This window comes from Vidua chalybeata, chromosome 9 (genome assembly GCF_026979565.1).
Source record: "Vidua chalybeata isolate OUT-0048 chromosome 9, bVidCha1 merged haplotype, whole genome shotgun sequence".
Taxonomy (NCBI): domain Eukaryota; kingdom Metazoa; phylum Chordata; class Aves; order Passeriformes; family Viduidae; genus Vidua; species Vidua chalybeata.
The window spans coordinates 22,829,848-22,844,674 of NC_071538.1; the positions used below are offsets into that span (position 1 = coordinate 22,829,848).

Sequence of the window (14,827 nt, forward strand, 5' to 3'; positions counted from 1 at the left end):
CTTTTGTACAATCCCAACTGAGCAAATCTTTAATTCCATCTTATTTGCAAGACTAAAGGTGTGCTCTTCAAAAATCACGTTGCTGAAAAAAAGTCCTCTCACACTGTACTCTCATGCTATCAGGGATTTAATTTTCTTTTACACACTCATTTATTTCTTTTTTCCACTAACAGGGAAAATTTAAAACTACCATATTTCTTTTCCATCAAGGTAAAAATTCATTCTGAAGCAAATTACAATAAAAAATAAATCGTCCATTTTATGTAAGTAGCTCCATAATTATTTTACCCCTATGATTCAGAGTAATGTTCAAATGTGTTATTTCACTGAATATGTTTGTTCAGTAGACAAAGAACACAAAAAGAAATGCAGTTCAGACTCATTATGGAGAAATGGCTGCTGCTGAGAGCTTATAAATGCTCTATTGCATTAATATCTTTAACTCCACAAATATGCAAACCCTCATCATGTCCTCCCCCTCTCACTACCACGATGCAAGGCCACAAGTCCAGTGGCTTACACAGTACTGCAAAAGTCAGATGACAGGTAGACGAGGGGTACAGAAAGGGCATCATAAATGCAAGGTAGTGTCCAATAACAAAACTTTGTAGGTACACATAATCCTCCATTAGCATTTATACCCTCTGTTTCCTAGTACAATCAATGAACACATGCTTTACAGAATTATGCTTCAGATACCTTCTCTTGTTTATTAAAATTCTGGCTGTGTCCCTTTACCTAGTATCTGTACGGCAAAATGTTGTCTGTAGGTGCATATATATAAATATATTTCTAATCGAAAATATTTTATATTAGCATGGCTTTATTAAGATCAGAAAATAAAGCTAGATACATAAACCAAACACTCCAGTTCTCTGTGAATTGGCTCAGTGGTCATTTTTGCTGACACTAAACTGAACTGTTATTCTAAGCTTCTGAGTCAGAAATGCAGAGGAATGATGCTGATGTTAAAAAAAAATGACTGAGAATTTTTTCCCAAGTGCTAGACTCGCAGAAAACAAATGCTTATGAATTAATTCCTCATTGGTGAGATTTCGCAATGTGGTTTGAAAGACACAGATGAAAACATAAAAAATATAAGTTGCACCATTTTCCTCATATACAATTATATCAAAATATGATACATCAGAATTCCTATACATGGAAGTTCTCTAACAATGTGAGGATTTAGGATTACATAAATCACAACACTCTATGCTATCATTACACAACAGAATAGACCTGCAAAGCTTATTATACTGCATAACCAGATGGTAAACAACAGTTGTCGTTGTACTAAGAATTACATCTCTGTAATCAATAATAGGAAGGAGGAACAGTTGGACAACTTGTTTCCTATTATGTTCACTTAGGCAACGTCTAGATCAATAAAGAGCATTAAGCCTCATACCAACTGTAGACAATGCCTGCTCAACATGCCTATCATATGGCAGCAATGGGTCCAGCTGTACTTCAAAATAATTGTAAATGGATAATAATTCTAATCTAACATTAAAAAGAAGTGATGATTCAAACAGCAGAGAGGTGCAGGACTTCTCTAGTATATGAGAGAAGACAGACCCATGATGCCAGTTTTGTACAAGGCAAAATCAGCTTATTTTGTTAACCCACTCCATAAGTACATTTCACTACAGCCTATCTGAAGGATGTTACACATTTTATATGGATGAAAGACAAAAAGCAACCAAGCATGATATCACTGGCTTACATATAGACTCAGTAATTGTGTGGGTGTTGTAAGCTGTTCGCAAAAATTGAAAACTATACTTGTGTATCGCTCTAGGCCAATATGGCAATTAATTACAAGCAAATTTTTAGTTCATCCATTTTTAACTATCTAAACAAACAATAAATCAACCCATTCGACTACATTCACATTTACATATTACTTAAAGATCTGCAATATAAATCTGAAAATTTTAATAATCCTCTTAAGGCCACTAATTTTAGCTTCCTGATTTTAAAATTTTTCTTATATTCCATATTTCCATAATTCACCAATTAAAGCTTTCTCCCATCATGTTAGTAACAAAGATATAAATGCTAGTTTATTCCTAGGCAGTCCTTCAATTTCAGTATGACAAAACATGGCACCATGAGCTCTTCTTACCTATTCCAATAAAGACTGCTTTATAGCCATCTTCTTTCAGGGTACAGAGTGTCATTCCATCTACTGCAAGGCCTTTCCTAAAAATTATCTGAAAGAATTAAGAATTGCTTGGTAAAAATTGCAATTATAATGATGCAGCACATTCTGCATGGTAAACTAACAAAGGTTTACAAAACGATGAATGACGTAAGTTTTGATTTAGACTTGCAATTGTTAATTCTAATTTAGACAAGAAACAGTGTCCACAGTGCAGTAATTGGTGCTCATTTATTGAAAGAAATAAATCACAGCAATCACAACACACCTATAATCTATACTTGTTTCTGATCAATTACTTTTTGATTCCAGAAGCAAAAGGTGCGATTTTTTTTCCAGAGCCATTCTCCACCACCAGTCCTGCTCTGAGCAGCCACTGCCCAGGCTGAGCACCTAGAGGAGCTGCAAATGTGAGAAAGGGAATGGTTTTCTCTGCGTGCTCAGGAAACCAAAGATGGCAGTCCCTGTGCAGAGGTCATGCAACTGGAGATACACACACCTTTTGTTCATCTCCTAACCCCAAGCCCTTTGAGCACAAAAAGTGTGTGTGATTCCTCTTCTGATATTTCAAACTTCTTGACATAGGTATGTGTGTTTTTATCTCCACATCTTAGACTCTCTGAACCTGAATGTTTTCCCTCAGGTTTTTTATATCACATGTGACTTTACTTCACAAAATGCAGTGCTGTTGTGTAAGCTCTCTACTTTGTGATCTTAACAGTTTAGCCTTCAAGTCACTGTGTATCTTGTTTGTTATTCAATCTGCTTATATTTAATTTAGTATACTTTTCAGGTTGGTGGGGGGAAAAAGGCAGAAGTACAATTTACATTACTTAAAACACTGACTGTCTTTGGAGACTTAGTATAAATTTTATCAGAGGTGAAAAGCCATGCACTATTGCAATCCTTAAAACAATACAGACTCCATCCTCACTTGCAACAAAAGACACTCCATAAATTGTCATTACATTTTTTTATCCTGTTGTGTACATATGTTATGAAAACCTAATGAAAGAATTTAAATAGCAATACTAATGTATGTGAGGATTCATAATACTTCTAGGGCCTAGCTCTGTAATCCTCATCCATCTAACTAATTCTTACTAATTTCAGTGGAATTACTTGAATAAACAGCACTACTGAGCATTTACACAACACAGCACCTTCCACCACAGATTTGAAATGCTTCAAGTAAACATGAGAAATATTTCCAGCTTGTAGAGGTACAAAGCTAAGGTACTTATTTAACCAGCTTGACAAAGGGTCAATTGCACACCAATGGCAGATCTTTGAAACAAATTTACATTGGATTCTCTGCTGCACTCCAGAACCACAGAGGACTTACAGGTCAGGATGACATGGTGGCTCTATCACCGTATCTCTATCGCCATTCTGGAGACTTTGTCATAACAGAGAGCCCTGGGAACTGGGGCTGTAGAGGATTCCCAGGAGTCTATACCCAGCAATTTTGTCTAAAGGTGTCTCAGTGCTCTGTTTAACACCATCCCTAACTAAACCACCATTCTGTCAGTTTTTTCAAGGGTTGAAAAGGGAACTTTAAAGTAGAAAAACAGACCTGTAGCACTTTAAACCTTATCTTGCATCTTACCAGCATTTTTATAAAACCCAGGCAGGATAATGTTCTCACTCAGGTCTTGTGACAACAGTCTATTGCTTTTACAAAAAAGAATCAACATGAAAGAATTCAATGCAAGAATTTCTTGTTTCATGGAAGGCTTTAGTGTGTTAAACATAAAGTATCCCTCCTGGTACTCAAAAATTTGATCCAGTGGTACATTCTAAGTTTGTAACTTCTATTAAAATGTGCAACAATTGCAAATACTATCTAAATCTTCAGCTCAAGTCCTAAATTACAATAAATCACTGTTCCCATTATCTATAAACAACACACATTTATTTAACAGAATAATGCATAACTATTGCTTTCCAAGAAGTTGAATAGAGTATTATTGTTTATAACAGATGATCATGTTAACACTTTAATTTGATGCATTTTATTATAAAATTAACTTGATGCAAGACTGTATGATAAACCATTAAGAAAAAAAAACTCAGGGAGAAGGAACAAAAGAAGTATCAAATATGAATGGTTTAAGTAGTGCCAAACTTGCATGAAAAAAACTTGATTAAAAAAAATCAAATCATTCCAATAGCTATATTGAACCCCTAAAGCAATTTAGGAATTTGTTTCTTACAGACAATTAATCACATGCAGGCATTCCAGATGAGAACTATTGATTGCCCTTTTCCAAACTAGTGGCATTCAGACAGGAGACAGACAAATGCCCTGAGCAAGAGGAAGCATCTTCCTGCCTCTGTCTAGCATAGCTTTTAATCGTTCTTTACTAATGTGCATGACATTTTGCTGTTAATCTTTGGCAGAGTTCTTGCTCTTTTTTTTCCTTTGAGCTATACATAGGCAGGATATATTTTTCATTACCTTCACTCCAAGATCCTTCATAAGCTCGGCTTCAAAATTCACTACATCATATGGCAAACGGAACTGGGGGATTTCAGACATACTAAAACAAATAAAGATGCTTGTAACTATTAGGAAAACATTATTTTTAAATTTATTATTATTATTATTATTTGCTAAAATCCTTATACCTTTGTTAATTTTGACATATACGAATGGAAATGTGCTGAAATATGACTCTTGACTTTTTTAATTGTTAGAGTGACAGAAAAGCATTATTCATCCAATGCTAAAACACAGGCCAGAAAGGCAGTACCTTGAGGCCAACACTGCCCACTCTTGTAGGTGACTAATCAATATATGTTATGTTTGAGTTCTAAAGGACTTCAGCTCCATTTCTTTTGTTCACCAGAATACGTAACACTAAGCTTAGGATACCCATTTAAAAAAAGACCTTGTGGCTACTGAAAGCAAAGTGACACAGCAATCTTTCATTAAGCTATCCAATACGAGAGTATCAAATTTCCCATACAATTTTTTAAAAGTGGTACATATGCTATTTTGAGCTAGGGTATTTAAAACTGTACCTCCATTTCTATTTCATAAATTTTTAATTATTTTTCAGGATGGACCAACACTTTATCAGTGTTTTGATTTCATGTCTGTTTTTTGACTTAATGTTTATTAACTGGCATTTTTTCCTCCTGGGGAAGATTAGGAATGACATCTTCAAGTTCCCAGAATCACAGAAGGGGAAAACTGCAGTGCCAGTATAGAACCTCAGTTTGTATCTACTGATACAGATCTAATAGATATATATATTTATCACCAGTGAAATGACATCTATATATGCCACTTCTAAATTCCTACTGTAAAAGATGTTGCAGATAAACACAGTGAAGTTAAATTTTGGATACTTTTGTTCAATGAAGATAAAAACCTAAACATGCAGAAAAGTAAAGGCTTCTCCCCAGATACTTCTAAGCTTCAAACGGTCTAATCTGTTTTCAAATTAATGAATCTGTAATATCCATAACAAAGCAGAGGCATAAGAGAGTTACTGCAGCTTATTTTACATATTGATATTGACCATACCATCTTTAGCATCTAACTTTGACAGGCCAGAAGAGTTTTATTTCTTTTAAGTTGCATCAACTTTATTTATATTGATAAGAAACTGGTGTTCTTCCTAATTTCTAATACTGCCCTTTTTACACCTTTCTTGACCAGTGTGCAATGAGAAGTGTTGTAAATATCAGATATAATGAATGTGTCAATACAACTTTCACAGGTCATGCTAAATAAAGGTGTCTGAGGCAGAAACTAATGTATCAATATGATTCTTTAACAGAGATTCAATAAAGAAATCTAATAATAAAAAAGGAAAGTTCTATTTTCCAGGCCACCTATGTATTTGTTGGAGGCCTGACGTTTCCACAGCATGCTCCCAGAACAGCACTGGTTATGTTACATCACTGTCAGAATTTGAAAACACTTTTTTTTTGCTCTTCTTAAACACTTAGTTTTATGCTGTGAGGTATAGCCACATGCATGCACGTTAACTATGAAAATAGGCTTTTTATGAAAGTCAATTATACATCAATAATTCTGATGCAATTTCTTTCAGCAGCAGCAGATGGTCTCTGACTCTGCAATGGAGAGAAAGAGGGGAAAAGGAAATGGGGCAGAGATGGAGGAGGGATGCAGTGGATGCAAAGTGTCCCACAAATTCACATCGACCTCAAATCTGACCCAAGTCAGAGGTGCCTGGACAGGTGCTTGGTGTTTCTCAGTGACCTCAAATTACTGCTGCTCAAGGCACAACTCTTTGACCTAGTGAGAGAAGTATTTTGGTACATTGTAAGGCAGTGGCACAGATAGGAGCAAAAGAGTAAAGCTTGTTCATGGTCTCTAAGCAAGAGCATGGTGCGCTCCTGCCTACTCTACTATAAAGCATGAATTTTACACAACCGGTGAAATGTAGGAAAACTTGCCCATAAATATGAAAAATCCAGACACATTCAGAGAAGCACAGATTTATGTTACATTTAAATATCCCACCACAGGAATTGCAATCACTAGACACCTTTCTGGCATCACAATATTATGAAAAATAGCTATGATGCAAGAAACATCCTAATTAAAAACAATTGGAAAAAACTTTAGGAAGGCAAAAACATGATAAACATGATAAACAGCTGATTCCAAATACAAAATTGATTTGGTCTTCTTAGAAATTTGCAATAGTTTATGAAGTCTTTAAAACACACACATCAATAACCTAAATTTGTTAAAAGATATGCTGCAAAGGCTTAGAAATGCAATAATGGATGACTGCTGCCACAGGCCCTTCTGTTTCAAGATTAAAATAAGGACAAAAGGAATTGATGCCCTTAAACCACACATGAGTATTTCTACAGTGAATGGAAGTAAAATTTGACCTTCATTGATACACGTTAAGACTCAAAAGAAAGAAATACCTTTTACAATACACTCCTCGACCATTAAGGATACTAACAGAACAGGCAAAACTCTGTGTAAGGCTTTTTGCATTAGGAGAAACAACAGGCAAAACATTATTTTAAATTCAAGTTAAACCATGAAGAACTTAAGATCACACTGCTTCAAATACACAAGCACGTACTAAGCAACTGTAGCATTGTACTACAGCACTGAAGCAGCTGCAGGAAGTCCTGCACTGTATTGCCAAGTCCAATCTGTTACCAAAAAGAGCCTTTTTGTTAAAAACCTCTTATTAATTCTGACTATTTTACAGCACCAAAACTGATTTTCATCTGGTATTTATGATAGCATGTGCTACCAAACAGGTAAATAGGTATTTCACATACTAAATTTGCAATCCTCTATGGTAACTAGTTCAAGTAAAACAGCTTCACAGTTAAATGCCTATGGATTAACACCTTGGTAATTAGGTATAATAATTCTGAACCTCGCTGGGAAAAATGCAAGTAATCAGCTCAACTTCTCCAGAACCAATTCTCTTCTTGCAGAGCACTGAATAAGTATTTGACATTATGACATTATGGATCAATTTCATTAACCGTGTCAACTCTATTGATCTCAGTGATGCTGCATTAAGAAATGTAAGTGCATCACCCTTCTTTGTCTCTCTGTTTCATTACAATTTTTATTTTTTAAACACATTGTGAGAGGGCATTTGGTACTCTTGCACATCTTACATCGTAGAATTTAATTTTGATTTTGAATGGCTTGGTATCCACTAGTCAGTGCCTGAATTATCTCATACACAGGGATTACAACAAAGCTACTAGATTTGATCAGAGCCATTACTGCAGTTGCAAAAAATAAATTTTCTAGTGTAGAGGATTACATGCAAATACTAGCCAAGGGTTTACCATCTAGGAAAACTGCAGAAAAGTACCTTCCTTTATGTATTTGTAACTTTTTGAAGATTGAATTGCAGGGGGGTTATTTCACCCATATGCCATGGTCTGCTAAAGCTGCATCCACTCATGGCTGATTGCCACTGTCACCTTTATCTGCACAAGGTAGTCCAGGAAAGCATGCTGAACCTAAAACTCTCCCTAAAATTACTATGTGTCTAAAGCATTTTAAACTTTCTTTCACTAGGGCTACAGGTACTTGATCTTGTTTTAGAAGTTCTGGATAAGGGACAATGGTTCCTGACACAATTTTCTAATATGTTAATTTGATAATAGCAATTGCACCCTGGAATTTAACAGGCCATACAAAGAGAATATAGGAGATAGCCACCGCCACCAGATTTTCAGTTAAAACTTGCCTGTACCTCTTTTAACATGAGTGATCAATTATTTAAATATAAAGTGAATTTTACAGATTTGAAATCTTCTATTCTCTTCCTTTGCTAAAAGTCAAGTGATCACATATAAACTATGTATGTACAACAGTTTTCATTATGCTTTCTACTATAATTGGAAACAGTGCTTTGTTGTCATTGTTTTATTACCTTAAGCCCCCAAGGTACTCCTGCTTTTCAAATATGGTGATGTTTGAATAGCCCAGTCGAGCCAAAAAGGAAGCACAACTTAAACTTGCAGGTCCTGCACCAAGAAGAGCTATCTTCACCTGATATGCTTCAGGCATATCTTCTAGAGGAGGTAAGGAAGGGTTTCTGATCTGAGGAATATTCATGGCTTTGAAAACCTGAAAAGCAACATAATCAACAGGTTAAACACTTTACATTCCCTCCTTAAATTTTATTATGACTGACATGATGGAAGCTTCTGCTAGTGCTGTCACATAGCTGTTATATTATTGCAAACTCACAACATTACGAGGTTTCCAAATGACATGATCTGTGCATTTGTGAGGGATGTTGTATTAGCAGGGTTTGGTCTTTCTATGGGTCTTTTTGTTTTAAAAATCTCTGAAGTCAGATTTTTCACTACTGTAAATTTTACAGAGAAGACAGATCCAGTCTACCAGTAACAGAACAGGAATGCAAAGTCAGCCAGATGGCAGAGAATCTCTGCAATGCCAAAAAATTTCCCTGCAAACAAATTATTCTTACTAGTAGAAAAATACCTCTGCAAGTAATGCAAAGGATTATAGTGCCTGTAAAGGGGCATTGTTTCCTCAAGAGACAACCTGCATGACCCTGGAAAAATCACTTATAGCTTGAATTTTAGAGGTGGTAGGTGACAAACTTTAGGTGGGTTTGAAATGTTTTTTTTAGGAACCACACTTAGTCTTCAGTGCTATATTTTCATTGGTAACCCATGCTTTAGATGCCTTCTCTTAGATAATTTGATAGGACTTTATTTCAGTTTCTTACCTATCTTATTTAATTTGTTGTCCACTTTTTAAATGGGTTTCCAAAAACTGTAGACACACCTGAAAGTTAGACTGTTCTCCCTATGCCCCAATTATTCATTCACCTGCATAATGGTGATGATCTGCTCCAATCTGTCCTGACCATTAAAAATACTTAGGAACAATCTCTGCGCAATGTTGTGCATTTCTACAGAATGCAATGCAATGGGCTGCTAACCTGGTTGTAATGTCACACAAGATTCCAGATTTGCATTAAATCAGTTCTATACTCAGATATACAGGTAAGAGGCGAAGGCAGAAATATTCTGCATTGCCCAAACTAGATTTCACTCTCCTCTGCACTTACATAAATTGTAGGGAAAGGAATTGAGTCTCTACCTTGTCTGATCTACAAAAGGAAAAATAATAGACTTACAGCCTTAGAGGCTAATAAACATTAGAAGCATGGAAGAGCACAAGTACATCTTCTTTTTACTTTAGGCATTAGGGGAAAAATGTTTAACCCAAGCAGTATATAACTGTAGCAGACAAAAGAATTCAAGAGTGCCTTGCGTGGGGATTCTCAGTCATATAACAAACACCATCAATGTAGCATCTCAAAAACTACCAGGAGACCACACTCTTCCCCACCTATTTCAATGCAGAGCTGTGTTCCCTAGTACTAACTAGTACATATAATACTAACTAGTATGTGTATGTATTTTAGTCCTCTAAAATACATGCACTGACATTTGTCTTAATAAATATCATATTTAAACTATTTAGAAGCTTACCAACAGATTTTACTTTCCTTAGAACTCAAGAAGCAAAGGGTTTTCAAGTTGGGCAATTCCACTCATGATTAGAATTTTTCATTTATATTTTGAATCAATGTTCATTTTCTTCATGTGCACTTGAGCACTCATGCTAGGTAAACCAATGATTAGTTCCTTCCCTCTCTAAAATTTCTGTGTCAAACTCCCCCAGTCTTTGTAAATTGACACAGCGGTTTAACAAACTGCATGAAGCAAGAGACAGATAATTGTTTTAAAGAAAGAATCATTTAAACCTGACAATTCATACAATATGGGAAAGTTTAATGTGGTTATTAATGGATTTCACAGGCTGAAAAGCTTATATTGTACTGTGAAACTAGATTATGATAACCCAAATGCAATGATATTTCTAAAATGTCTGCTTTGTTATATTCATAAGAAATTACTTGAATTATAGCAAATTTTCATTAGTCTCATATAGTTGCTTAAGAAGGCTATTCAGTAACAAAAATTATATAACTTGCATATTTAATGTGCATATTGAACACTCTGAATATGCATATGCTTAACAAATTTACTACTAAATTTACTTTATTGTTAACATAACTATTTTTATATGTATTATTGAATAGTCATACCCATCAAATAAGTGTTACACTGAAGTTCCACACTACTGTAGTGCAGTGTTAAGCTTCAGAAACCAAGCACTCATGCAGAAAATCCTAGGAGTTCAGGCTGAATGGTCAACTTTAATTCTGCCTATTTGCAGACAGGGTAAAACTGTCTTTATGCAGCACAGCCAGCTTGTGTGGCAGTATCTTGCCATCTGGAATTCAGTGGCAGTTTTGCATATTAAGGCTGGCAGAGTAACTGTGTGAAAATAGCAAACTGCTTTAATGCATTTCAAAGGGTTTTTACTCACCTCATGCTGAAGTTTCCCTATACTGTAAGTCACTTAATTAAATATCACTGAATTCCTCTGTATAAATCCTTTGGTGGCTAGAGATGAGTAACTGGCAAGCAAGTGTTCAGTGGCACATTCCATTCAACTGTCCTTTGTGCTTCTATTCTCTTCAGACTATGTTCAAGATGCAGGTAAAATTTAATACTATTTCCCTTCTTTCCATTTTTCCTTCAAAAACATGATTTCTTTCCTTTGTTTTGCAGGGCTTTTTAACCAAGACCCATTCAGGAAAATGAGACCAAATGGTGACTGTTTGAAGCAGAGTATCTCAGTGAAAAGCCTCAGTCATCATCCTCACGTCTGCCTTTCCTTCTGGCTCTCTCTCATACACAGACAAAGGAGATTAGATAGATTAATAACAGATGTTAATAACATTAGGCATTTATTCTTCAACTTTTTATCAAATATGACACAATTATCATTACTTCACTGTCTTGGACCTATTCAAATTAAACCCACATTGATTCTGTCCACTTCTTATGCCTTATGTCCATTAGAGCCCTCCAACAGGATATCCCAGCTTATAAAACATGGAGACTTAGTCCACAAGTGAGATCCAATTTGACCAAACCAAAACAGGCAATCTATTCTGCTAAATTCCAACAACTGAAAAAAATTCTCTCTTGATTTACATGTTTGTAATATATCATAGTTGTCCTATTTGCATCACTTCATTGTGTGTAAAGGTGTGAGTGCACTTGCTCAATGCTCTCTACAGCATGATTCTCCATAGCATGAAATCCAACAGTTTGTTGTATTCTCTATTGTAAATAAACCATTATTTAACTGCAAAGGGGTCATGTTCCAAAACATTCAATGAAGAGCATAATTCCAAAATATATAAAAATAATCCAAAACATGAGTTTATATTCAGGTTCCACAAAATGTCCCACTTGAGCAAACTACAGTGCTTTCAATTGCTGAGCAACTGATTCCAGTTTAAATTTCCTGGAAAGTTTTAGCCAAGTCATTTTAGCTGCTTTTGAGAATGCAGATAGGGAAAAGCTTCCTTCACTAAGGCAGTGAGATACCAAACAGTTACTGATATAAACATTAGAATCTAGCTGGGATTAATTTTAGTGTGAAATGTATCAGTATACACTAAATTGTTATCACATTTTACTAATGCACAGACAGTAAAATAAAGGCAATGAAATCAGGAACATTTAGGAACTGGTTTTACTAGTTTCACACTTTCCCACTGGTTTCCATGGATATTTCTCTGTAGGCTGGTTTACATTAATATGGGGCAGTTGAATATTTAAAGAAGAAAATCATATTCTGCACATATATTAATGCAAAATAAATCAAATTCCATGCACAACTTCAACCTTCTTGAAGTTGTCAAATTACATGATCACCCTATTAATTCCATTTAATTGCAGTGGGTATCATAGGATGTTACATGAAGTGTTTTTTCCACAGACATGTGCTAGTTATGAAACCTTCTTGATCTTCCCTCCACAGTTTAAGAGCTAAAGTTGCAATACTTCAAATTTTTATGGAAATAGGTGAGTGCTTACAAAACTAGGCCCCAAAACATCTTATTAAAGACTTTTTAAACCTCCATTATTCTAGTCTATCCTATATCCCATGGATCTAGGATATTGCAGAGTCCAAATCTCAACATTTCATTAATCCCACCACTAAATGGACTTAGCAACATTAATGCAAATGCCTTAAAAACCAAAAAAAAATGCTTACTATCTGTAAAACAAGCTGTAGGGAAGTTTATGTAACTTGCCAAAATATCAGGAACTCTTTCAGCATTGGCCAGAAAAATTAGAAGTCCTCAGATTCATCCCCTGAACTATTGTAGAAAACAACTTTGTATTGTAGAAACAGCACCATCCCCTTCAGCCATGCCTGAAATTTTATTTATTTTTATCATGGATTTCAATATGACTTAAAAGACATAATTACCTAAAGATGTATTAAAATTAATACTGACAAATAAAGGGCTTTTTCTATTTGTCCTACTGTCCTGGCTCTCCAGAACAACCCTCCTCTTGCAGATGCAGCTCGTGTATCTGTGCCCAGCCTGGTATTTCAAGGCCATCCTGCAGGAATGGCAGCCCAGTGAGAACCACCTTCTCCTCACAGCTGCACTACAGACTGACCTGAGCTGTCAATTTGCAGCTCAAAGAGGAACCTAAGCCCAAGGGCACAGTGTGCCACTCCTTGGCAATCCCTCAGGTAAAACATTTCTCCCTTGACTGTGGTCGGCTGGGGAAGAAGGGAGGTTCAGCACTCAGGTCCCTCACCAGAACACTCCTTCCAGCCCAGGTATTCTGCTGAGCTGTCCCTAGGTGAGCAGAAGGTAAGCTCATATAATCCCTCTTTTCAGAAAAACACATATCAAATTCCCTTTTCCAATTTCTTTCTGCTGCAGCAGCAGTCAGAATGTATCTGCAAAGAGGAACAAATCACCACAACTGTAACTGGCACAAGAGCCACGGCACTAAACGATCTAGTGTTTATATCTAGTATGCAGAGATTAAAATAATACATTTTCTATTTAGCTTGTGCTGTACCATTCAGAATGATTAAACAGAAACAGAAAAGAACCTTTAGACTCAATAAAGTCTATCCAAAAACATAATAATTTGAGGGTTTCTTACTAATATGACAGCAGATAAGGTAATAGACCTCGCTTCCTTTTCACTACAAGCTTGCAAACTTGTACTTGAGTAACCAGTGATTTTAGTTCATTTTGGGACTGACAGCCATATACCTCATGCTTATATGTATTGTCACTGCAATCTCAGTATATTTTCACTGAACTTGTGTTCAAGAAATGGATGTTTCCTGATTCTGAAGTACTTGGGCAAAGGAGACAGATAAAGGCATTAATATAATTTTGACCTGTGCAAGTCGCAGGTGTAACCTGAGCTTGACACTCGTCATTTATAACAGTGAGATTTACTCCATGTTATTCTCTAGATGCAACAGTTACCATGGTAACTGCATCCCAGTATACACATTCTACATCACAAACACAAACGGACATTTCCCTTTTTCCACTTAAACATTTAATTGTCGGAATTCACATTTTCTCAGGCTGGATTACAATTCACTTTGAGAATGAGCCAAACATAGTTACAAAACTACGAAAGGGCAGAAGGAAAATGCAGGCGGCATAAGGTGCCATTTTTTTTTTACTGTTCTACCGTATGCAAGACAAATATTTTACAATTAGGGAGCTTTATCTGCAGTATGAACAGATGATCAGTCATTGTTCAGAAGCACAACGGGCACACGTCATACCCATATATTTTCCATTTTAAATCCACATTCCTGCTTTACTGCAATTTTATCTATTATCTCAGCTAGCAGTTGTGCCCTTTTATTATTGCTCACTCTCGTAATGCATCAAGTGTATGATCCTCAGACTAATTCCAAGGGAAAAAAAAGCCTAAAACTGGCTTCATGCACAATGGAGTTTTCAGTAAATAAGCCCCTGTGGGACAAATATTACACCAAGCATGAGAATCACCATGCAGCTCTCATTAAGACTAACACATGTTGCATGCCTAAATTACACAATTTGCTAAGTTACTTATACAGGTAGAGCTGTGAACACACTATCTGGGCCAATTCCTGTATGAATAGTAGTACCTTACCATTTTCTTCAATATTATAATCTATATTTTTATAATGATTGTTACTTGGAAGCATTCATACCATTAAATTTTTTCAACTAT

The 14,827-nt window shown here is 35.7% G+C and overlaps 1 protein-coding gene across 2 annotated transcripts in view; it reads right to left on the bottom strand.

The window, feature by feature from the left end:
* DPYD (dihydropyrimidine dehydrogenase) overlaps positions 1-14,827 on the bottom strand; it is a 339,118-nt gene that overhangs the window by 217,633 nt on the left and 106,658 nt on the right. For both annotated transcript variants that reach the window (XM_053950943.1, XM_053950944.1), the window contains exons 6-8: positions 8,578-8,774; positions 4,629-4,710; positions 2,132-2,219 (exon numbers count right to left, since the gene is read on the bottom strand). In XM_053950943.1, coding sequence (XP_053806918.1) covers positions 2,132-2,219; positions 4,629-4,710; positions 8,578-8,774 — 367 coding nt within the window. The remainder of the gene's footprint in view (positions 1-2,131; positions 2,220-4,628; positions 4,711-8,577; positions 8,775-14,827) is intronic.